Below are 23,485 nucleotides of genomic sequence, written 5' to 3' on the forward strand. Positions count from 1 at the left end.
GGGGTTTTTTTTGGGTTATTTTTCCATACAAACTCATAGGCAAGGGAATTATGGGTCATTCTTCCCACAACTTTCCAGAGTTATTCATGCTGGGCGATACATATTTATGATTAAAAACCTTAAAAAATAGATGATTTAATGTCAGGGCCCTTTTAAGTGAAATACAAACACATTTCACACACAAAAGAAGATGAGAAGAAAACAGAGTTCCACATTGATACATATACCCTTGACTTTTATTAACAACACTATGATAAAATATCAACTCAACCCAACAACCACACTGGCTTAATCATTAGGTTAAAAACACATCTGCAAACAGTAACAGAACAACAATGTCTCAGTTTTGGCTCAAATGTGTGTGGCAGATAAATAAATTATAGGGCCAATGAAATGACAATTTAATGTAAACAAATATTTGCATGCTTACACACGAGGATGCAAAAATTTTGAAATAAGGGGAAGTATAAGATTCTTTACTTCTGGGATTTTTTTTTAGGCATGATAAATATGATTTGGACTGAATTACATTTGAAGTTACAAAATGAGTGATTGTGAGAACTGTCAGGCACTTGAGTCAGCAGAGGAGTAATATTCACAAATTAAATGAAGTGACACTTGACAACAATCCACCTTGCATATATGACGTAGTAACATCCCTCCTTAATTCATTATAAAATTTTCGAAGTGTGTTAAAAAAAATGAGCATCAATTTAGAATTTCAACAGACAAAAACAGATGTAACAATTAAATCATTAATTATGGAGATAAAATGTGATAGAAACGTTAATTTCAAGTACAGGATGGAGCTGGAACCATGTGGCAGGGGTGATAAGGGGGAAAGGTGGGTTGGGTGAGGTTAACTAACTTAAAAAATAAAGCTTTAGGTTTTAAAATCCTGAGTTAAATAAATGACATTGGGAGTCACACTGTCGGTGCATGACCAAAAAATGTCAGTTGTTTGTCTTTGGTTTAGCATATAAGAGTCTGTGCATAGAGGACAGAAAAAGTGCCTTGGTTCTTTTGTGATGTCACTTTCAAAAGCACTTAAACATCCATTTGAAAATATACCTCAACTTAAATGTCTTTTCTATGCTGAGTTTCCAGTCTTGACATCAGTGTTGTCGCAGATGTTGTCCCCTTCGATGGTGATCCCAGAAAAGGGAATCCCAGCATATTGTCACTAGTCTCCAATCATCAAGTGTTCTCAGCTCTTTCAGAAACCTCCCTGATGCCACTCTGGGGCCTAACCCGCGACGCCGGGCGTCTCCGAATGCTCCGCCCAGAGGCGATGAGGTCTGCATAGCCTCGGGAGTGGGAGAAGGCATAGCCAGAGCGGCGGGAACGTCCGCCACGTTGGAAGGGTGGCGCCCTTTTATTTGCCTCATGTTGCATTTCCAACTCATACCTCTTCCTATTTCTCTGGATCTGAAAAAATATGAAATTATTCAACTCCAGCTCACAGGCAACTTTGATTGGTCAAACTAATCCCTCAATTTTTCTTTTCATTTAAGGTCTACAAATTTGACCTTACCTTATCTCCCACGGAAGGATAGATAACTTTATGTAGGAACTGGATGCAGATGACTGGCAACAAGCTGATTCCCACTGTGAGGATTATGGTTAACCACAAGTAAGGCTGGCGGAGAGCGTTTGATGCTGCCCCTATATAAAATGGAATTTTGTTAACATGGTTAGTGACAAATAACATCTGAGTTTGAGCACTTTTTATTTGAGCTCCTATTATGGCATCCAGACACATATACAGTAATCCCTCGTTTATCGCGGATAATTGGTTCCAAAAATCACCCGCGATAAGTGAAATCCGCAAAGTACGGTCACCCTCTCATCTGTACATTTTTTTTTTTTTAATCTGTGTGTCAATAAATGTATATGAAACCATTTAAGTGCATATTTTATTATTAGAACATCAGAATATGTTTTTAGAGCTCTTGTTATTATAATTTTTTTTTTTATAAAAATGTACAAGTGTACGCACTTCAATTGTGTGGGCACTCCTTGCTTTCTGCTGGCATGTGAGCGAGTTTTGTGCTATAATTCCTCAATTTAGAAGTTTAATTTTGACTTTTAAATGTTTTTTTAATTTGGAAAAAAAAATCCACAATGTAGTGAAACCGCAATAAACGAACCGCGACGTAGTGAGGGATTACTGTATATTCATTTTTACTAAACTGAGGTGGGACACTGAAAAGAAGGCGCTAAATGACTGACTGACCTGTGAAGGTAAAATGGCGAGGAAAGATGACATGAATTCCAGCACTGTGCAAGTCAAACATAATGCCAAAATAGATGGCTATGCTTCCTAAAACAGCAAAACAGTTGACAAAGGTCCAGTAGGAGGTATCCAGGGAGATCTAAAGGCAGCAAGAATGATAATATTTTATATTATTTCAGTTACAACACTGAGCAAAAGTATCTAAACATTTCTCAATGACAGAAATGTCATTGTAGATATTCAAGTGGTCGTCATCAATAAATTCTGCTGTCAAAGTTAATTTTGCTAAACAATCCGGACATTGTGTGAGTGACTAACCTGTAGGTTGACGGTAAAAATCAGTGATGAGGCGGTGACAACGGCGAAAGACTGGTAATCTGAAGGCGCTTCTCCATCTTGCCCCATGGTTTGCAGGAATGCTCCATAAGGAATGAAGAAGATAATGAGGGAGACGAAGATGCCGTGGAACAAGCTGATGAAGAAGTTTTTGTAGTTGAACAAGGTCCCTTGCTGACCAGGTTGATATAGCTTGGGAAATTTGAGGCTCAGTCTGTCATTAACATCCTGCAGCAAATGGAAATGGAAGAGGATCACTTATAGATCTACAGATTGATTTGCCACAAATCAATTTGAAATAATACATCCTAAAAGCGGATAATTTCTGGATTTGTTGACAATAGATTTTTTGTGTGTGTGTCAATAGGAATGTAATGGGAAGAACACAAACAGTACAGTAGCACACCTTCAATTCAATCATGCGTTAAGCTGAGTCATGCTAACTTGATGTAATTCTATTTACATAGCTGACACGCCCCACAATGGAAACTAGGTTATGGTTCCAAACGGTATGATGAAATGTACGGCTTGGTGGGTAAATATTTCATTTCAGACAAACAAAATGCATAGAAATATAAAAGTTGAACCTTCAGATGTCAGTATATCATGCTGAAGTATGACTATGACAGGGTTGTTTTTACCTGGTCGAGGAGTCCAACTAGAAGAACAGGTAAGCTGCTGTAAAAAAGATTGTAGAGCGTGATGAACCAGTCCTCATAGGCCACCTAAAGACAAAGAACAATTACAGTGAAATATAATTCAGGGCCTAGGATCACATTTATTGTTCAGGAAGGCATGATTCTGACCTGTGCAGAGTATCCGCTGAAGAAAGAGTACCAAAAATGGACCAATGTGAAAGCAAAGTTCTTGAAGAAGAAGAACCGAAGGAACTTGCACATTCGAATGTAGGACCAGCGTCCGTGCACAAGCAGGAGTCGCTGCAAGTAACGGAACTGAGCAAAAGCAAAGTCACTGGACATCACAGCCTGCATCCCCTCTTGACCACTGATGCCAACACCGATATCTGCGGCTGGAGGAACAGCAAATGGGGGAAAAAAGATGTTGATGATGCAAAGGAAAGTGTGCCATGAAATTGTATGTACAGTGGATCCTCACAACGTAATTGTTCGCTACTTGCAAATTCATTCATTAATGGATATTTTTGTAGTTTTTTTTAAGGAACATATTCTGCGTTCATGAAAAAACTAAGCGTTTTTATAATAATAATATTATTATTAATAATAATAATAATAATAATACTGAACCTACTGAAGATAAAAAAAAAAAGTCAGAACATGAAGTCTGAAGAAAGCTCATAATGAGTTCTTTCACAGTCTGAAAGCACATTTTCATATTTTCTGTGTGGGGCAACTGGCATGCTTTTATTTTAATGGCCTAAAATTACCGCCTACTGAATGTTTTGTGTAATTTTAGGAATGTTCGAAGATGTTTTTAAGCACTTGAAATTTCATGAAAGTGCTTCGGCATAATTTAGGGATTTAACTATGAATAAACGTAATTACTAAAAACTTTTAAGGGAACATTAATTACTCACAGAAAATTGCTATTCAAAGTCAGGCTGAATAAATAAACATGAGTATGGGCAAGATCAGTGATGATGAAACGTTGAAGATACATGATGGCATACATACTCTTAATCATGTTGACATCATTGGCCCCATCACCGATGGACAGCGTCACTGCCTTCTTATACTTCTTCACCAAACTGACCACATTAGCTTTCTGCTTTGGGGTCACCCGACAGCAAATGACTGATTCACACTCACAGGCCATGTCCACAAAGTCAATCTGGTAAGAAAAAAAAATGTCATCAATCAAATCATTTTATTGAAACTCAACTGGGCATTCTCGCTTTTTTTAAAAATATTCTTTTTTACTTGTCTCATCTCCTTCTCCCATTCGTTCATTGGCTGTCCATCCTGAGGGTTGTTGTGAGGCGGCCGCTTTCCCAGACGACGAAGACGCAAACGGCGGCGTTTTTTCTTCTTTTCGTACAGAATTTCGTTCTGAGAAAGTAAAAACAAAGTACAAGTTGAATGGATGTTGAAATCACCTTCTTCACCTGTATTTAAGTGTACTGTGACTCTTTCTCTTCCTGGCACCAACTCACTATTACATAATATTACTTCAAAAACATATATATCTTTTGTACATCAGTATCTTTTAAAGACTAACACTTAAAGAGAGAATTAAAATAAAAGAGAATATACAATTAAAACAAATCAACAATAAAAATAAAAATTACCAGCCATCCTCCGGTGATAATGAGTGCATTTTTGCCTGGTTCAGGGAAAAATGGCTCTGCAAGTTTCTTTCTGCCTCGCCTCTCAGTGGGAGGCTCGTGTCTTCGCTTAGCCTGACGGAGACTCAACTTCTCACTGATGACAAACAAATAAATCCAGTGACAATGAGTCTGAGACACTGGCCTAACAACTATGCTTTACCAAGCAAGCAAGTCTTCTGAAGCATATTTTTACACAGTTGACACTACAATAATTGAATCCTTCACATTTTGCTATTATTTGATGATGTTTGTAGAGAAATGCAAGAAGAAGATTCCTTAAAACATGACTCACTTGACATTCTCTCCATAATGAATGTGCATGTCATTCGTCAAAAGGGAGCATGAATATCCAATATTCTCCGCAGTTTCTGGAAGAAGGAAATAAAACAAAATACAGAAATCAGTGAATTGCTACTCAAACTATTTTTTTACTCATTACTTTAGCATAATTATCTGTTCATTATCTTTCATTGCTTGTTCTCATGAGTTTTTAGTACCTTTCTTATCTCCAGTCAAAACCCAGATCTTGATATCAGCCTGTGCCAGTTTAGCGATGGTTTCCGGTACTCCTTCTTGCAGTTTGTCTTCAATGGCTGTTGCCCCAATCAGCTGAACAGAAATGCAAAGTTTTACATACTGATAAAAGGTTCAAACAACAAAGCATTTTCTACCCACCATAAGGTTTTTCTCAATCATCTCATACACATGATCGAGGGCAGCATCTCTGTTGTTCAAGGTGACCTGAGCATCCATGTGTTTCCTGGACCAGGCTTCATACTCACTACTGCTGATGTCTTTGTAGCACAAGCAAAGTGTTCGCAAGGTCTCGTTGGCAAATTTCTGCAGGGGAAATAGCAAAGTGTTCAAAAACGTTTGAGATATTTTGGGCATTTACTATCACTGGCGGAGCTAGTGGGAGGTCCGCGAGGGCACTGACCCCTTCCCATCTGAAATATGCTTGGAGCACTCAGGTGGCAGACCAGATAAGTGTGAGTATTTTTATTATTCCAGAATTTTATTCTCATCCCCTATAGGAAACATACAGTATTGTTTAGTGTTCTTTGAAGAATTTTGGGGGATTTGTAAATTTCTGTTTGTTTTGCGAAGCCACCTAGATACCTCCCTAGGCCCAAAATTCTGAGTTAAGCAAAATGAGCTCACATCCAAAGCAATCTGAGTTAACTCCTTGTGCTTGGAATTGGGTGAAAGTCGCTCGTAGATGACCGTGTCAGCTCCTTTGCAGTATAGACGAATACGACCATCTGGAAACTTCACTGGAAGACCAAGAGATTAATTTCATTAGATTCAACGTTCTCTGCTTAGTGCAACATTGATGATCAAAATGATTTGTTTGCGCGAGTCCTCATACAGATGATGGACATGCGTTTGCGGTCGGAGTTGAAGTCGAGCAGCGCTAACATCTCGAAGGTTTTCTCCTGTTCCATTTCTCTGATAGTGATTGTGTCCTGAGTTCGGGAAAGAAAAACAAAGCCAAAGTTCCGAGCTGCTGTCACCAATGCGCCCTCATCTGGGGACGCTGCTTGGTACACCAATTCACCTAAAAGAGGGAACAAAAACTACATGTTAATAGTTTGACATAGAACACTTGCATATAGATTAGATTTCACAAATTAAAATGAATATCATCATCATTAATTAAGTCATCATTAATATGTTATAATTACCATCCTTGTTTTCCACCATGACAGTGTGACAAAGGGAGAGGAGTCTGAAGAACTCGATCGCCTCTTTATCCTTCTTGGCTCGCAAACAGGCGACAAGGGAATTGTCCATAAACTGGAACTTTTTGTCAGCATACTGATTCCAGCTCCAGTCCACTGGCTTTTAGGAGAGAAGAGGTTAACAAGTGCTATACGTTTTCTTTCTAGACACTGAGATCCAATAAATAGAACTAAAGAAAATTAGAAACTGATGTTTTTCAGTATTACCTTTCCGCGATCCAGACGCACTCCCTCAGCAGTGGTTGGGTCACCTGTTATGAATAAAGCAAAATTTCAATGCAATATAATTTCAAAACAAAAAGTCGATATAATAAGTTGAAACTTTACCATAGCTGCGCCCAGCGATAGTGCACTTTTTGAACTGCATAATGTTTTGTGTCAGTGTTCCCGTCTTGTCTGAGAAGATGTATTCAATCTGTCCAAGCTGCTCATTCAGGGTGGTGGTTCGAGCCTGTCGAGAATTGCATCAGAAGGGATAGTCACTATTGAATCTCACAAGAAGGGGACTAATCCCAAAAGCAAAGAGTCATTCCAAACCTTCGCCATACTTAAATAATTGAAGTCAGAGTAAACTTTCAGGCTACACCTACTGTAAGAAAACAATGTCCCGATATGTTTTATGCATTCCCAATGTACCTTTGCTGGTGTATCTTTCTCTGCGTAGTACATCTGCAGGTCCCAGTTGATAAATTTACTCTGGCCTAGACGGATCACCTCCACACTAAACACAAAGCAATGAAAGAACACTTTGACACATTGGAATGGTGACCTTTTAGATAAACAATAATTTACTTCAGAGCTTATCAATTTGAAATAAAAAAAAACAAGATAATTATTCAATAAAATACTTCCTAAAAAAATCATCGATTAACTGTGATAGATTGTACGGGTAGCACTGTAGCAACACAAACAGAAACTCAATTTCACAATTTTCTGTTATCTTGTTACCACAACAAAACTCTTAAATATTATTATTATTGATATTTATCAGTATCAACAGATTCAGATAAGGGATTATTCCTTTTACTAACCTGACATAGAGTGAAATCGGTACCATGGTGTTCAGAACAATGAGGTAGCCCCAGAAGCTGAGGAATCCTCTATAGGAGGTACCGTCCTCTCTCCCATCATACAAATACCAGGCCTTGGACCCAATTTCCTCATACCAGAAGCTGTGACCAATGGCAAGTCCCGCTGCCACCAGGATCAGGAGAACAAAGATCTATCGAGTTGTCAAGACAAAAAAATCACATTTTTAACACACACTTCTAATAAGGACAACCTGATGACCATGAAACTGCATCTCCATATAAGGTTTAGGGAAGCATTCAAATGAATGACACTTATGTTATTATGCCTCAGTGGCCTCAAGACCATAAATCAATGATAAAACCACACGCTTGTTTCATCAATTAATCAATAACTATGCTAATCTATACACAGCACACCGTGTCTCTATGTATCAAATCATAAAATCAGATGATTACAGTTTATTTAAGTTTAACTCACAGTGTAGACCATATAGTTCATCAGCTCATCAATCTTGGTCCTCTTGAACCTTGATTTTCCACCATTTCTCATGATTTTTGTGTCAGCACCTTCAGAGGAAAAAGGAAAACGTAAGAAATATGGAAGGGACAGGACCGATCGATACCAGGTATCAGTAGCTATGCCGATACTAGCCTTATTTCAATGTATCGGTACTCAAGACTTTTGTGACTGTATGATCAGGAACTAGAAAGAAGACATTAGAAGAAATGAAAATTGCCATGAATTTAATGCAATTTTAAAGAAAATTCTATATTGGGATACAGAAGTACTTCTTTAAAATTATCTGTCATTGTTTTTTGGGAGACATTTTATGGCTCAATAAATAGTACTAGTGCTATTAGTGCTTGCTATTGGCGACTTCGCTGCTAAGTTGACTCTTCAAAAGAACACAAACCAACATTCGAACCTGCAAAGATGACAAGTCCATGACATTCTTCAGTGTTCCTGACTTTGCAGCCTCGTAGCAGCATGTTGTCCAGGTCCAGTGGATAGCGTTCTCTCTTCCAGTGCATCACCCCAGTGAATTTATCCAGACGGTTATTGGGCTCCTCACACTCAATCAAAGCTATAAAAGAGATGGGGTCGAGATAAATAGTCCAAATAATTATTAATAGTCCAAATAATTAATTACTAATTTAAAAAGAAATAAACATCCTACAGCTCTCTAACATTATTTGCATGTATCCTAATAAAAAAGTAGATATTCTTATTTTTAAAAAACATTTTTATCGTTAAAATCATTTGTATTACTTATGAGTTCATGAATTGACATTCAAAACAGATACAAGTTACACAGTATACCATCAAACTGAGCCATTTGACGTTCCTCCTGCAGTCTTTCATCAGTTACTCGAAGTCCCAGCTTAAACTTTAGGTTAGTTTCTCTGAAAAGGAAAAAAAATTATTTAATTTATTTTGATAAAAGATACAAATAGGGGCCTCACCCATCAAGCTCTGCTGTTTCCACATAGCAAAGGCTGTTTGGGTTTGAACTCGACAAAAGCAATATGTCCGCCTGTAACACAAAACAAACAATATTATCTGACACACTGGACAAGTCATACAACATGCCTGTACAACACAGTCAGAGCCCATTTGAATTGTGAGCAGATAAAGTAAAATGGGTTAAATAGAATATGCGTTGTTGATTTATTTAGTTTGTTTGTTTAATTATTTGTATTACAACTGTAGCATTGTGACTCAGACCTTACTTATTGGTTAACACAAGCTCAAGAAATAATACCAATGCAAATTGCAGGCCAAATATAGACAAACAATCACACTCACATTTATGCCTATGAGCAAATTACACATACCGGAATGAAATCATTTTTCTTCAAGCGAATGACATCTCCAACCTCGATGTGTCTCCACTTTGACTCTTGAAACCTGAGCAATGAATATAACTTAATATTGTCGCAATTTGTCAATACAATAAAGAAAAGCTCGTTTTAGTCTTAAATGAGGAAAAAAGGTAATATATAAAATGAGATATTTGTTTATTTTTCCTCCACATGGAAAAATTATATCATGAAATGACAAACAAGAAACTGGTAGTCTTAAAAATTGAACAGAACTAAAACAATTTAAGGCAAGCTCTTTTGATTAATAGTGCAGTTTACTTCAAAATTCACCCCCCCAAAAAAAAAAAAAAAAAAAAAAAGCCAAATTAACATGAACAAGTTCTGACCTGCCATCCAGCAGAACCTCACATTTCCTATTATTAATCTCCTTGTCCATCTTGTGTCGAGCCTGAAAGGTAAATCAAGCAAGAGGGAACGTGATTTTAGCTAAGTCGATATATTGACTATCAAATAGCATCTGAATTATTTGCTGCCATTTAAACACATACATATATATTATATAAATGTTAAATTCCATATTGTTTCAGTAAGCGCAGGATGCTGACAGTAGGTTGCTTTTCTTACAAGATCGTCCACCAGGTCTTTGATGGCAGTTACTCCCAGAACCACAACCAGAGGGATCAAGGTGGTGTACCAAGGTAGAGTTGTAACTTGTGGAATACTCTAAGAAAACAAATTGTATATTTGATTAATTGACAATTTATAGTGACAATTCGATTATAAGATAAATGCTAAGACTACTTCTCGCATGCTATTGTTTTATTTTATAATCTATTGGAATTTTTTGGCCACTGACGAGGCACGGAAATTGTACCTGTAGAATGAGCAGAGCCAAAAAGTAGACGTTGGCAACCCTCTTAAACTGCTCGTACAAGTTGAGGGGAAGGAACGTGAAGACATTGTATTTATACGTCTTGATGGCATTCCCCTGAAAGAAGAAATATCTAAAATGATACAACAGTGACGACAATAATTTTTATGACCTTGCACCAGTGAGATTTACATGATGGTTTGAGTACCATAAACATATCATGTGGACAATTAGACAAATCATTTTGTTTCATGTTGTATCGTGGTTTGTGCACTTACAGAGTATCTGCTCTTCTTGATGCACAGGAATACTTTTTTTTCAAATTCTGGCAGGTGGTGGAAGCCTCGGTCATTGGCTTTCACCTTCCAGCCAATTTCTTAAAAAAAAAAGAGAGTATATTAATAATGTTTGTGTTACTCCTTACGTCACTTTTGCAAAAAATTGTCCCAACTACTTAAAATTAAGCAATACTCCCTCATACTCAATACGCAGTGTATCATTTTTGTACTTACTACATGTAATAAGTACAATCAAAGCATAGCCACATTATTATATCTATAACTTGGAAAAAATAATTTATTAGCATAATTTATTGTATATCCTGCTCGTGGCGGTCAGGCAGAGAACGGATGGTCTCACCAGTGGGTCTAACTTCCACAGGGGGAGGTGGGGCTCCTGGCACCGGTTCTTCTTCTTCCTCATCTGTGCTCATATCCAGCTCATCGTCCGTCTCATCATCACTGTATGGCATGACCTCATCGTCGGGCCTCATAGACCCGTGGGTGCCAGCCTGGCGCGTCGTCATTTTGACGCCGCAAGTATCTCTGAGAAACAAAAAAGGATTCAGATTTTACAATACTAGACGCTGTTATGCTCCTGGTAAATAAGAGTAATTAATTGCAACAGGTACTCAATTTCATTTTCATTCAAAAAGTAGGTTGGGATTGAAAACAAGAGCGGGGAGATGGGTTTGATTGGTAAGCTGTCTCATCCATCCACACAGATGTACTATTGCTTTAGCGAGGCGTAGACATGTGGTTCATTGCGAAAGAAAAGCTTGTAAGCAGACAGTAGATCACAGGTGTCAAACTCAAGGCCCAAGGGCCAGAAATGGCCCGCCACATCATTTTATGTGGCCTGCGAAGACAAATTGTGCATTAAATTCGTGTCATTACTAGAATTGCAAATTGTCTTCACTTTTAATAATCTTTTTTTTTTAATATTTTACCAGTTTTTACTCATCTGATTTGAAAACGAGTTATTTGTCAGTGTGTTTTGCAGCTTTTACTCTATATAATATGGGGTGCTCATACATTTATTTGGGTTGACAGTCATAATGGCCCTCCGAAAGAAGCTATGACTACAATGCGGCCCGTGAAAAAAATGAGTTTGACACCCCTGCAGTAGATCATAGCTGCTGACAACTTTTGGTGCTATGTTGCCGCAGACTTAGTTATTGATAAGCCCTGCTCAACATCATAACAGATTGACACATGGGTGTTATAATTGGACTATGGAACTGACTAGAGGGTGGCCTGTTTTCTTTTCATGGCAAAATACTTGCACCTTCATTCGTGTTCAGTATGGCAACTGAGACGGACAATCTTGATTCAAAAATGCACGTTATTTTTAAATCAAGCCCCTGTCATCATCCAGTTAAACAACATACCATTCGTGAGGACAAAACAATCTTCCCGCACGGTTGTTACGTCAACTCGTAAAGCACATCAACAATTGAATGTGATTTAAAAAAACAAAAAACAAAGAAATGAAAATAGAATGGCATTAATGTTACATGACTTGTTTTCATTGGCGGTCTCAAATTTCTTTTTCAGAATGTACTGTGCCATCAGACTATGAATACTATTTCCTTCCAGGAGTGACAATGCAAAAACACCATGCAGCTGCACAAGCAAATGTGAAGCAGCATGTTGTTGTGGTGTACAAAAAGTTGATGAATTTAATTATTGGAAAACTGACCTAGGTGCAGTTTAACGGGATTGTTTATGACTGATAGACAATAATTTTAAGGAACATCTAAAACATAAAATTACTTCATTGGTGGCATCACCTGACTCAGAAAACAGGTTTGCTGGTATCTGGCTAAGGGATGTAACTATGGAAACAATGAGGGAGGGCGGGGTAAGTGATCTACTGAGTGGGTGACGACAGTGAAACCTGAGAGTATGTGTGTGTGGGTGGGTGGGTGGGTGGGGGGGGGGGGGGGTCGTCTCAGCTCTTGCTCAGACGGGTAAGGTGAAGTACACCCAAAAAAAAAAGGGACGTCAACACTATTAGTGGCAAAAAAGATAGAGCAAATAAAAATAGAATGGATTGGTCGCCAGCTGTCATGCAACATAATGGCACCCAACTATGAAACAAAACAATACAAGATAGAAGTTCAAAAACAAACATACGGGCAGATATATGCACAAATTGCGTTTAGATCATATATCAATTCCATTCTACCGTATCAATGACTCAATAATAATGGAATCATAGAACAGCAAATAAAAGTCGATGATTTCTCAAGTGATAGGGTTCCATAATGATAGGTCTCCATGGTTTGTGTGTCTGTGGTTTCCTAAGGCATCTGTCCAGTGACAACTGACACTAATCTGTCCATGAGGGCGACGCACAACTCACCATCGCTGCAGCACCTGAGGTTCCTTTGCAAGTGTTGTAAATAAATAACTTTCAAATCTGCGCTACAAGCGTGAGCAGTTGCTTGTTTAGTATTTATTTTGTATTAGAGGCTAATTTAGTGAATTATCGTCAAAGGGATGAAAGGACAGCATTGTGTGTAGGGCATAGATTCTCTTCTTGCTTTTTTAGAAACTGTTTTTCAATTTTGATGTGCAGATAGGATGGACTCCCTCACTCTGCTTTCAAACCATCTGTCTTGTGTATTCACAAGCATGTCAACAATTTAAAGCAACCGCATGTACATGACAGAACAAGTGCCTGATAATAAAGTCAACAATTGGCTTGGAATGAAAAGCTCATCAAACAAAAAGGTTTTCGGATGGAGATTGGTCCAGACCGTCACAGACAACATTTTAATATTTGGAGCTTTCTTCTTTCCCATATTTGAAAGAGTAATTCAACATAATATTTTATCTTATTTTTAATCTTACCTTTTATGACTGGTTTAGTCACCTTATATTTTAGTAAATACAAATTCTGATTTACTCATTTCAGAAGATGAAAGGTTTTTTTTTCTAAGGAGGATTTATGAACCAAATCCTGTCCAATGTGTTGCCAATTTATGTAAGCCTGGAAAAATCGCTGCATCTTTAAGTCATACACTTGAGAAGGTGACAACAGGCAATTGAATGATGGCATCAAATGAAAGCTATTGACTTGGACTCAAATCATAATTGAGATTCTCCAGCAGTTGGCACAGCAGGACTTAAACTAATGAAATCCACTTAACGCCAGTCCACAGAGACCCCATGCTGGCTTATCTCTCGTGCATAGCACCAATAAATTACTATGCATATTCATACTCAACTCAACTCAAAAAATAAGTTCTTTATTTACAGAGGTCTATTTCAGTTATAAAACTCAATCAAGCCATGGAATTGTCAGTTATAATGAATTTGGACTCAAATAATTAATTTGTTAATTTGTTTATGTTGACTTTAGATGGCAGAAAATAGTAAACTTGAGTTTAAATAAGGTTACAGCCTTACAGAGAAATTAATCTTGCCCTAATTACTACAAGGCGGATCAACAATTTATTCAACATAAAGGACTATTTTTTTTTTTTTTGTCGCTGCCCAATTTCTGGGTGGCAGTTGAATTGTAAAACGTTGAACATTAACTTAGCTCGTCTCCATCCCTGGTGGTGATTCGGTAATTGGGTTGTCTTTGGAATATACAGGAAATACTGTCAATGAATTCAACTAAATTTAATTTAAAAATAAATAGAAAAATATTGATATTTCTCATGATTTATCTTTTAATGATTTAATTCTTTCCAACAGTCCCTTCACATTCTTGTAGTCATAAATCATCAATGTGAGCGCTTTGAAGAAGACAGAGTATTTCCCCAATCAAAACTTTGGCTCATTGCTTGTTTAAGGTAAACAGTGAGGCAGCGTTAAAGGGCTTCACCAAGTGAAGATTAAATCTTTCGAAATATGTACTGTAAAGCTATTTTTGGTGTGGTCTGTGCTGTTTTAAGAGATTCTGATTGCTGATTACACTGTCTTGCTACAAGATGTTTGGGACAGCGTGGGAAGTTATGTCTAGTCATCCACAGAACTATTTGTGATGTCATCGGCATTTAACCTGGCTCACCTGGTTCCAAACAGTGTTTGACGGAATTGACGTCAGGGTCCTTTCCAAAGTCGTCCACACCAAACTAAAAAAAATAACCTTTGAGTTCTAGGGCACAGTCATGGTGAAAGAAAAAATGGCCTTCTCCAAGTTGTTGAATCTGGTTAATAAAAAATGGCCGATATGTTTTAGTAGGAGGAAGAATCAGAATTCAGGGGGAAACGTAAGGTTCTGATCGCCAAAGTTTTGTTCATATATTGTAAGGGATAGTAATGTAAGGGCCTATGTGTTCCTGTTAAAGTGGAATTCATCAGTAATTCCAATTCAACCTTCACTTAAAAAAAAATCACTATTTGGGTGAAATGATTTGAGGATTATTCTCAGATGTCTAAGTAATACAAAAGGTCAAAATATTTATTGATCTCACATTGTATGTGCAGTTTGTAAATAGACACATGGCAACAAAAGTATAAAGAAAATGGACAGAAATAAAATTCTGCTTTTTCAGATGGTTTTAATCAGTAATTTGTTTATTTACTGTAGTTGCATTCTGTAGTGGTGGTGTACAGCATCACACTGTGACCATCTAGAAAAGTTTGCTTGTATCAAGTAGATAAAAGTAACCAAATTCATCTTATATGAAGCATCACTGCAAACTACAACACTATTGTTTACTTCCTAAATTGTGCATTGTTTGATTTTGTTTATCCTATAAAATATTAGGATATTAGGCCTGTGCGTGTCTTTATCGCAAGGTCAACCCAAAAAATATAGGTATTGTTTGTTGGAAAGCACATTTGTGGCTTGAAATGTGATAATGGAATTTGAACTGTTTGATTTTGGCTCAATTACAACTGCACAATTCTGATAGAGCTAAAATATATTTTGGACACAGTTAAACAAAACCCATATAATTTTGACAGAAAACAAATGTGAATGGAAGAGTAATCGCTCAGGTGGAAGCACTGACACTCCCTTTAAGAAGTCTCCAACAACAAACTGAACCTTGACCGAGTAAGACGGTCTATGATTAGAATAAACTTATACTTACAACGTGTTCTTTACTGATGAGTGGTAAGAAATTAAAAAATTAAAGAATCCAGCTCTTTATGTGTGGGTCCGACCGCTCTGTCACCACACCATGAACCATTTGTTCCTTGTTCCTGTTTGAAGAAGCTCCACCGCACCCCGCCCGTCCTCCTCCCACACGCAACTACCTGCCCGGCCCTCACCAACCCACGCGACCGGTTTGACACGTACCACACACCACATGCACCCATGCACACACAAACACACGTTTGCTCCGTGCAGGGGGGAAAGCAGTGTGGCATTCAGGGACGGCAAGATCGGCCTCCTCAGAAGTGAGCACCGGGCAGGCAGGTCCTGACAAGGTGTGCTTGACACATCACGTGGTATACGAGTGATTAAATTAATATTCTTAATTAAAATCTTCATTGAGAATAAGTATTGTAAAATATGTGAGCTTTACAAATCAGTTTGTAAACTCTACATTTAATGTTGAAAAACAGACGTACTTGCAAATACGTTTGACCGTACTTGCATTAAAAATTATGTTTACTCCACATTGGTAGTTCCACGCTTCTGCATATTTGCCTTTGAGTCTATCGATTATAAACAAAAACATGCATACATGCCAAACTTAAACCAAGTCACAGAATTGTTTTGACCAATGTTATACATAAAATAGTGGGAAACATTGGATATTAATGACCACTGTACAAATCTGTTTTATAAATCACTTTCCCAGTCCGTTAAATAATATAATGTTTATATAGTTGTTTTTTTTACCCTAATAATAGCTGAAGGTGCAAGAAAAACACAGTTACAAGTCTTATCAAGCCGAAATAAATGTACTGATTTGTTGTGTTCACACTCCAATGCTGAAGGTGGCGGTAATACGAACGTGAATGTGCGACGGCGAAAAAACAAGCCGCGCCTTTCCCCACTCCTATTGGTCAATCAGAAAGTGACGTGTTGATTCGCTTGCCCTGTCTGGAGTGTTCCTGAAAAATAGACAGCCAATTTGAGCTACTTGTGCAAAGCTAAAAACACAACAATATTAGTTATAATAGTCAAACACAGTTGTCTTCTTTCAGGAATATATCGGCAGTCAAAAGACCACACTTGCTCCATCGTCTGCAATTCTACCATGGTCGGTGTTAAAGTGATTGGGAGTGATCCGGAATTTCTACCGGAGCTAGCGGCCGCCGGCTCGAGGCTCGCGGTGGTAAAGTTCACAATGGCCGGGTAAGACCCACGTTGGAGTCCGTCCTACAATCAGCTATGTGTCTTTAACACAGACCCCTTGTTCACGAATGGTCAGCATTTACTGTTTAGAAGAAATGCCATTAACGGTGTAGATCTGTATCCGAAAACTAAAAACATGTATGATGTATCTATTGGTTAGCATTATGCTAATGTTAGCTTTTCTAGCTGAGTTGCTTACAATGACATTGCACTATTACGTTCGGTCACTTGTCTTTGGGACATTGTGAAATATAATATAATGGCTAATAATGTATAATGTATATAGAGAATAGAACATCAGATTGTTGGTCACCACTTAAAAGGCATGGACTCTACGAAATTGTCAAATTTGCTTTAGTTGTCCAGTATTTTGACACTTGGTAATTATCTCGCGTATTTGCCAATCAGTCATTCTGCCATATTATACGTGTTCAATATTTAACTTCTTGATTTCATGATGAGAATTGACTGCATATTTTGGTCACTTAATCAGCAATGACCCAAACTCTAGTTTTGAGAGAAATAATAATAAGAGTAATAATAATTTAACTGGTCACATTAGTCAGATACTCATATCTAGACTAGGATGCATTCCAAAGAGTACAACTTTATTTAGTTTGTAACAAAATGTAGTTCTGGTACATGCAAGATAGATATTTTATTGTATTAAGTGAGTTTATAGTCATCAACATTCACTTGAGTACTTCTTTGTGACTACAGCATGTTAATAATATGTTCTGCTTGCCCCTCAGGTGCCGGCCATGTGTCAGAATAGCTCCAGCGTTCAACATGTTGAGTAATAAGTATCCCCAGGTTGTCTTCCTTGAAGTTGATGTCCATGTCTGTCCGGTCAGTCTGATCTCAAACACACCCATTTATGGTGCATAATTTCTTAAAATGATTAAATAATTCCCTCCAGATTGAAATAGCAAAAGAGATGTGGTTTGCAAACATTGAATCTGTAAAATTCTTTCTCTTCACACCTCATCCAACCTAGAAATTTGTTTGATTTTTTTTCTTTTAATCTGTGATGTTCACACATTAAATAATTACATTTTATACTAGATGAAGTTTTCACATGTATTGTGAATTCTGACATTTGTCAACTCACATACTCTCTCTTTCCTAGACAACAAAGGAATCCAACAACATATCAGCCACACCGACGTTCTTATTCTTCAGGAACAGGGATCGGGTCGACCAGTATCAAGGAGCAGATGCAGCGGGTCTTGAGGACAAAATCAAACAGCTTACAGAGAACGATCCAGGAAACAGCGAGGACTCTGACATTCCAAAGGGATATGTAAGTGGGCATCGTTTTGTCACATATGAACTATTTCATCGCAAAGTTGCACCATTATTGCCGGCTTTTATGCTGACTTTCCAAATAAAGCTAAAATGCAGTATAGTACGTTATTTTGGTTCCAGATGGACCTCATGCCTTTTGTCAACAAAGCCGGCTGTGAATGCCTCAACGAGAGCGATGACTGTGGCTTTGACAACTGCTTACTGAAAGACTCGTCCTACCTGGAGTCAGATTGTGATGAACAGGTAAGAACCCTAACCGAAAACAAACCAGAGCAACAGGTTAATTTCACATTCTCCGGGTATTAACCAAAACCGGCCATCATTGCTTGTCGATGGCCGGTTTTGGTTAATATCCGGACAATGTGAATTTAACCTGTTGCTCTGGTTTTTGTGTTGATGTGACCGCTATAAGGACGTGGTAATATTTGAATGATCACTCTGTTTTTTGCAGTTGCTGATAACTATTGCCTTCAACCAGCCTGTGAAGCTCTTCTCCATGAAGTTGCAGTCCTCAGACTTTGGTGAGTATGTTTGTACTGATCTCCAGTCAATTGTACTATCCTCAAGAATGTTAAACAATATTTTCAGAGAACTATTTGCCTTCTTTTCTGTCTATTCATCATTTTTCCACCCATGCTAAATGTTGTATGCCTTGTCTGTGTACCAGCCCAGTCCCCTAAAGTGGTGAAGATATTCATCAATCTCCCACGCTCGATGGGTTTCGACGATGCAGAGCGAAACGAAGCCACCCAAACTCTGGAACTGGCGGAGGAAGACTACAAAGACGATGGAATCATTCCACTGCGCTATGTCAAGTTTCAGAATGTGCAGAGTGTAACGGTAAGAATCAGAACACTATGTCTTACTGAAGCTTGATATAAACACAATCATTCCCACTTCACTAGAAAAATGCATTTCCAGTATATATTTGTCTTTTTTTCCACCCATTCACCAGTTGTTCATCAAATCAAACCAAGGAGATGAGGAGACAACAAAAATAAACTACTTGACATTCATTGGTACTCCAGTACAGGCCACCAACATGAATGACTTCAAAAGGGTATGTTTCTATCACAACAAATAGAGCAATTGTGTAAAATTGTGTAAAATCTTTAGTAATAAATGAATGGTCTATTCATGCAGGTTGTGGGAAAGAAAGGAGAGAGTCACTGATGGTAGGAAAGAGGAGGCTGCTGATATTTTAAAGGACTTTTCCCTTTGCCAAAGCTGCCACACTTCATGCAGACATCGACACATACCACACAAAGACGCACTCACACTCCTCAACTCGTGAATTAAAGAATTATCAGTGTCTGGGGACTCTCAGTCTATAAACATTTGTATTGTAATTCAAATTAAAAATCCTGTAAATAAAACAGTCCTTTTGCAAAGGCATGTGTGTCTTTTCTGATTTTCTGGCAACTCTTCATGATGCAAGAGCTTGTAGATCCTTTAGTTAGGCAGATCCTTTATGGATCCTAGTACAAGTTCAGAAAAAAATGTAACATGTTGAAATTAATGATGGAATATCAAAATATTTATCACAGGAGCAAAACTGCATTAAAACAATGTGTTCTGATTTTGTTGTTAATAATATTGGGCGGGTATTAAAGATATTTTTTAATCAAATACGTTTGGAAATATATATAGTACCACCAAAATAAGAGGTAGTTTTGTTAAAAAAATATATTTAAAATTATTATAAACCACTGAAACGTTATGCACATTTTGATCATTACACTGCACTTAAAGAAACAAACTGATACCAAAATGTTTCAGTGCACACAAAACGAGCTGTTCAAAAACGTATAGAAAGTAAAAACTGAAGTACGACTGAACTCCACTCATCAAACATACTTTACTTGGTTTAAAAAAAAGTAATAACACACAGTGGAGGACAAGAACTCAATGACGCAAGCTGTGCACTTTTATTTTGAAATAAACATCCGGATGCGTTTGGGTTCTTAGCCTAACTATGTCTCGTGATCATCTGACTGACCGTCACGCAAAGGATTGCCAGAGCTAAAAGCTCAAAACAAGCAGCGATTTTTTTCGTTTTTATTTATTACCGACTGAGATCTTTTTGCCTTAATTCAATACGAAGGAGATGCACCAGTGATCTGTTGTTTTGGGTGCGTATCCACGACCTTAAGCGCTACATTTTATCCTATGAGCTGCGCTTTAGCAACCCGGAAGTCCCGACATAACAGTTTGGCTTCAGTGCGGCGTAGCATCTTTGTAGCCGATCAGCTGTTGTTTGTATAAAACGCATAAATAAGGGGGCAATGAAAATGGAGTGGTGTAGTGGATTGAATCACTTACGACATCCCTTTAATATGCACTTCTGCCTTAGCTGCACTTCATTGATTACTACTGCCACTCAATTATTCTGTCATCAACATTCCTCTGATTAAACATAATTCTAATTTCTATCCGAGTCAATGGATGCAATACATATGTAACGAGTATTGCGCAAACTAAATTGAACTGACGGTACGTCACTTCAACAAACCCTCTTGAATTTGTGGTCGTGCTGCTGCATGCTATCTCTTTGGGAGCTATAACTCGCTTTATATGTATGCGCAAATTAAGTGAGCGATCAATGTGTATTTCTATAACGGAAATACGATGACTATTGTTAATAATTCCTGCATGCAACTGAACATGATCATGTCACTGACAGCACATAATAGCACTGTTATTAGTGTTGCTGGTGGTGGTGACAGTGGTGTGTATGTTTTCTGTGTATACAGTGATCCCTCGCTACTTCGCGTTTCGTTTACCGAGGCTTCACTACATCGCGGCTTTTTCTTTTTCCAAAATTAAAAAAAAACATTTAAAAGTCAAAATAAAGCTTCTATATTGAGGAAACATGTGTCTAAATTTTAGGACAATGTAGTATTGCTCCAAATGTTTGTTTACATTCCTTTAGAAGTCCGTTTTCGCGTGTTAGCACGATCGCAAATTAGCATCTTTCTGCTAACTCGTTAGCCTACCCAGTACTTCTTGTTGGTGACCGTACTTCGCGGATTTCACTTATCGCGGGTGATTTTTTAAACCAATTATCCGCGAAAAACGAGGGATTACTGTACTTCACTCCCCCAAAACAAATGTGACAATGTCAAGCTTTTTTTTGTGTTCACGAACCCTTTTAATTATTGAATGCTAGTTGTCTATAATGATAAAATCCTCTGAATATGATGTATGTGTTTACAAGTAGTTTTATTTTGGGCAATCTTCCATAGTGTAGTGAAAATATCCATTGATCAGCATATATTTGTTGGACAGTTCTTTGAAATGTGCAATTTATTTATACTTTTTGTGTGTTTACTAACATTCGTTTCAACTCAACTCTACCAGACAATCCAGCACAATGTCAGGGAACAACCTGGTTCTACCTATTGTACTATGGGGCCGCACCGCTCCAACCCACTGTATCAGCAGCCTGTTGGTGATGGACGACTTTGGCACAATCATCACTGGTTGCCATGACGGACAGATATGCCTTTGGGACATGACACCGGAGCTGGAGGTAGTGATAACATCACATACTTTATTCTTTCTCTGTTGTTTGGTAGGGAAATCTGCTCCATGGGTGACAACGATCGAGAACCACGGTCATAGACGATGCAAATTATTGACTCAAAATTGCTCTCTTTTTGCAAAAACTCCAATAATGTAGTGACCCAAAATCAAATGTTGAGCAAAGCTGTATTATTAGCATCTCATCAAGCATACAACCACAATAGCAAGAGATAATGGGTGTTGTACATTGAGGTACTCCTTCAAAAGATTCATTTGGTTACAATTTCAAATTCAAACTAGGTGTATTATACAAAACCGTGGACATACGGCAAGCTACTGATTTTAATCAATGATTTTTGGAACAAGATTGTGTCCATACCATCGTAGCAGTCATTGCTGTTAGCCAGAATGGGCACCCAGATTAACACATACTCGGAACGAGTTGAGTCAATGTTGTTTCAGTGGTGTGTCCTACTGACAGAAATTTATCAAAATATCCCCCTAGAGCAGGGGTGTCAAACTCAATTTTTTCACGAGCCGCATTGTAGTCATAGCTTCTTTCGGAGGGCCATTATGACTGTCAACCCAAATAAATGTATGAGCACCTCATATTATATACAGTAAAAGCTACAAAACAAACTGACAAATAACTTGTTTTCAAATCAGACTAGTCAAATATTAAAAAAAAAAAAAAGATATTAAAAGTGAAGACAATTTGCAATTCTAGTAATGACACATGAATTTGATGCACAATTTGGATTCGCGGGCCACGTAAAATGATGTGGCGGGCCGTATCTGGCCAACCGGGCCTTGAGTTTGACACCTGTGCCCTAGAGACTCACATTTCCTTCAAAATCTATTTGTTTGCAAGCGGTCTTTCGCTACAAAGCCAGACCTTCGTTAGCCCTGCAATCATGCTGGATTTAAGCCATTCCTTGCTGCTTACAGGTTTAATTGTCTTTGTTTCCATTTCGTCAGATTTGTCCCAGGGCCATGTTGTTTGGTCATACGGCCTCCATCACGTGTCTGTCTAAAGCGAGCGCCTGCAGTGATAAACAGTACATTGTCAGTGCGTCAGAGAGTGGGTGAGTATTTATTATTATTATTATTATTATATTTATTTATTTATTTATTTGTTTATTTGTTTGTTTGTTTTGTCTCCAGGGAGATGTGCTTATGGGATGTAAATGATGGTCGCTGTATTGAATTTACAAAACTGGCTTGTGCTCACACCGGCATACAGGTAAATGCATTTATAATACGCATTGTCTATTGTCTAAATAGACAAACATTCAAAGATAAGTCTCTTTCTAACAGTTACTATTAAATTCTCATATCACAAAAATAGCATGGAATGCGCTAGTGTTGAAATAACAATCATTAATGAGATGCCTTCCATTTCTTCATCTTTTGTTCTGTTTTTTTTTCCTGTGACTTTTCCTCTGTGATTGTCTAGTTCTATCAGTTCACTATCAGTACTCAGCGAGAAGGTCGCCTCCTCTGTCATGGTCACTACCCAGAGATTCTTGTGGTAGATGCCACCAGTCTGGAGGTGTTATATTCGCTGGTGTCCAAAATCTCCCCAGACTGGATCAGCTCCATGAGTATTATCCGATCACACCGCACACAAGGTTTAAAGATACTATTCACTTATTATTATACTATATCATTTTGTCCTGAATGAAATATCTGTGCGAACTTGCAGTGTTTTTTTATAAGGTTACGGAGAGGTGTTCAAATAAGTAGCTGTCTTCT

The 23,485-nt window shown here is 37.9% G+C and overlaps 3 protein-coding genes across 6 annotated transcripts in view; 2 read left to right on the forward strand and 1 right to left on the reverse strand.

Moving 5' to 3' along the window:
- Positions 1–214: 214 nt before the first annotated feature.
- On the reverse strand, positions 215–15,849 carry atp8b1 (ATPase phospholipid transporting 8B1). 4 transcript variants are annotated; one of them, XM_049738175.2, is made up of 31 exons: positions 15,681–15,835; positions 14,651–14,714; positions 10,985–11,169; positions 10,624–10,721; positions 10,349–10,462; positions 10,099–10,197; positions 9,861–9,922; positions 9,487–9,559; positions 9,115–9,185; positions 8,972–9,054; positions 8,577–8,735; positions 8,129–8,217; positions 7,651–7,841; positions 7,256–7,340; positions 6,947–7,070; positions 6,827–6,870; positions 6,563–6,719; positions 6,247–6,435; positions 6,039–6,151; positions 5,553–5,717; positions 5,375–5,486; positions 5,170–5,245; positions 4,839–4,971; positions 4,471–4,599; positions 4,225–4,381; positions 3,379–3,602; positions 3,214–3,297; positions 2,555–2,800; positions 2,237–2,375; positions 1,535–1,665; positions 215–1,428 (listed from the first exon to the last, which is right to left on the reverse strand). In XM_049738175.2, exons 3-31 carry the CDS (start codon positions 11,148–11,150, stop codon positions 1,198–1,200), a joined length of 3,744 nt encoding a protein of 1,247 aa, XP_049594132.1. In that variant the 5' UTR covers positions 11,151–11,169; positions 14,651–14,714; positions 15,681–15,835; the 3' UTR covers positions 215–1,197. The 4 variants fall into 4 exon arrangements, with proteins under 4 accessions (XP_049594132.1, XP_049594131.1, XP_049594134.1 ...); XM_049738174.1 differs by lacking the exon at positions 14,651–14,714 and having other exon boundaries at positions 15,681–15,849; XM_049738177.2 differs by lacking the exon at positions 14,651–14,714 and having other exon boundaries at positions 15,684–15,837.
- A 766-nt stretch (positions 15,850–16,615) lies between these two features.
- On the forward strand, positions 16,616–19,600 carry txnl1 (thioredoxin-like 1). The gene is made up of 8 exons (XM_049738187.2): positions 16,616–16,897; positions 17,650–17,746; positions 18,027–18,200; positions 18,326–18,448; positions 18,657–18,726; positions 18,873–19,045; positions 19,161–19,265; positions 19,349–19,600. Exons 1-8 carry the CDS (start codon positions 16,800–16,802, stop codon positions 19,376–19,378), a joined length of 870 nt encoding a protein of 289 aa, XP_049594144.1. The 5' UTR covers positions 16,616–16,799; the 3' UTR covers positions 19,379–19,600.
- A 561-nt stretch (positions 19,601–20,161) lies between these two features.
- The window catches only part of LOC125979688 (WD repeat-containing protein 7), a 39,178-nt gene continuing 35,854 nt past the window's right edge, over positions 20,162–23,485 (forward strand). Inside the window, exons 1-5 of the mRNA XM_049738173.1 lie at positions 20,162–20,337; positions 21,566–21,737; positions 22,709–22,815; positions 22,895–22,973; positions 23,187–23,361. Coding sequence (XP_049594130.1) covers positions 21,579–21,737; positions 22,709–22,815; positions 22,895–22,973; positions 23,187–23,361 — 520 coding nt within the window. The 5' untranslated portion in view covers positions 20,162–20,337; positions 21,566–21,578. The remainder of the gene's footprint in view (positions 20,338–21,565; positions 21,738–22,708; positions 22,816–22,894; positions 22,974–23,186; positions 23,362–23,485) is intronic.

This window comes from Syngnathus scovelli, chromosome 13, assembly GCF_024217435.2.
Source record: "Syngnathus scovelli strain Florida chromosome 13, RoL_Ssco_1.2, whole genome shotgun sequence".
Lineage (NCBI taxonomy): Eukaryota > Metazoa > Chordata > Actinopteri > Syngnathiformes > Syngnathidae > Syngnathus > Syngnathus scovelli.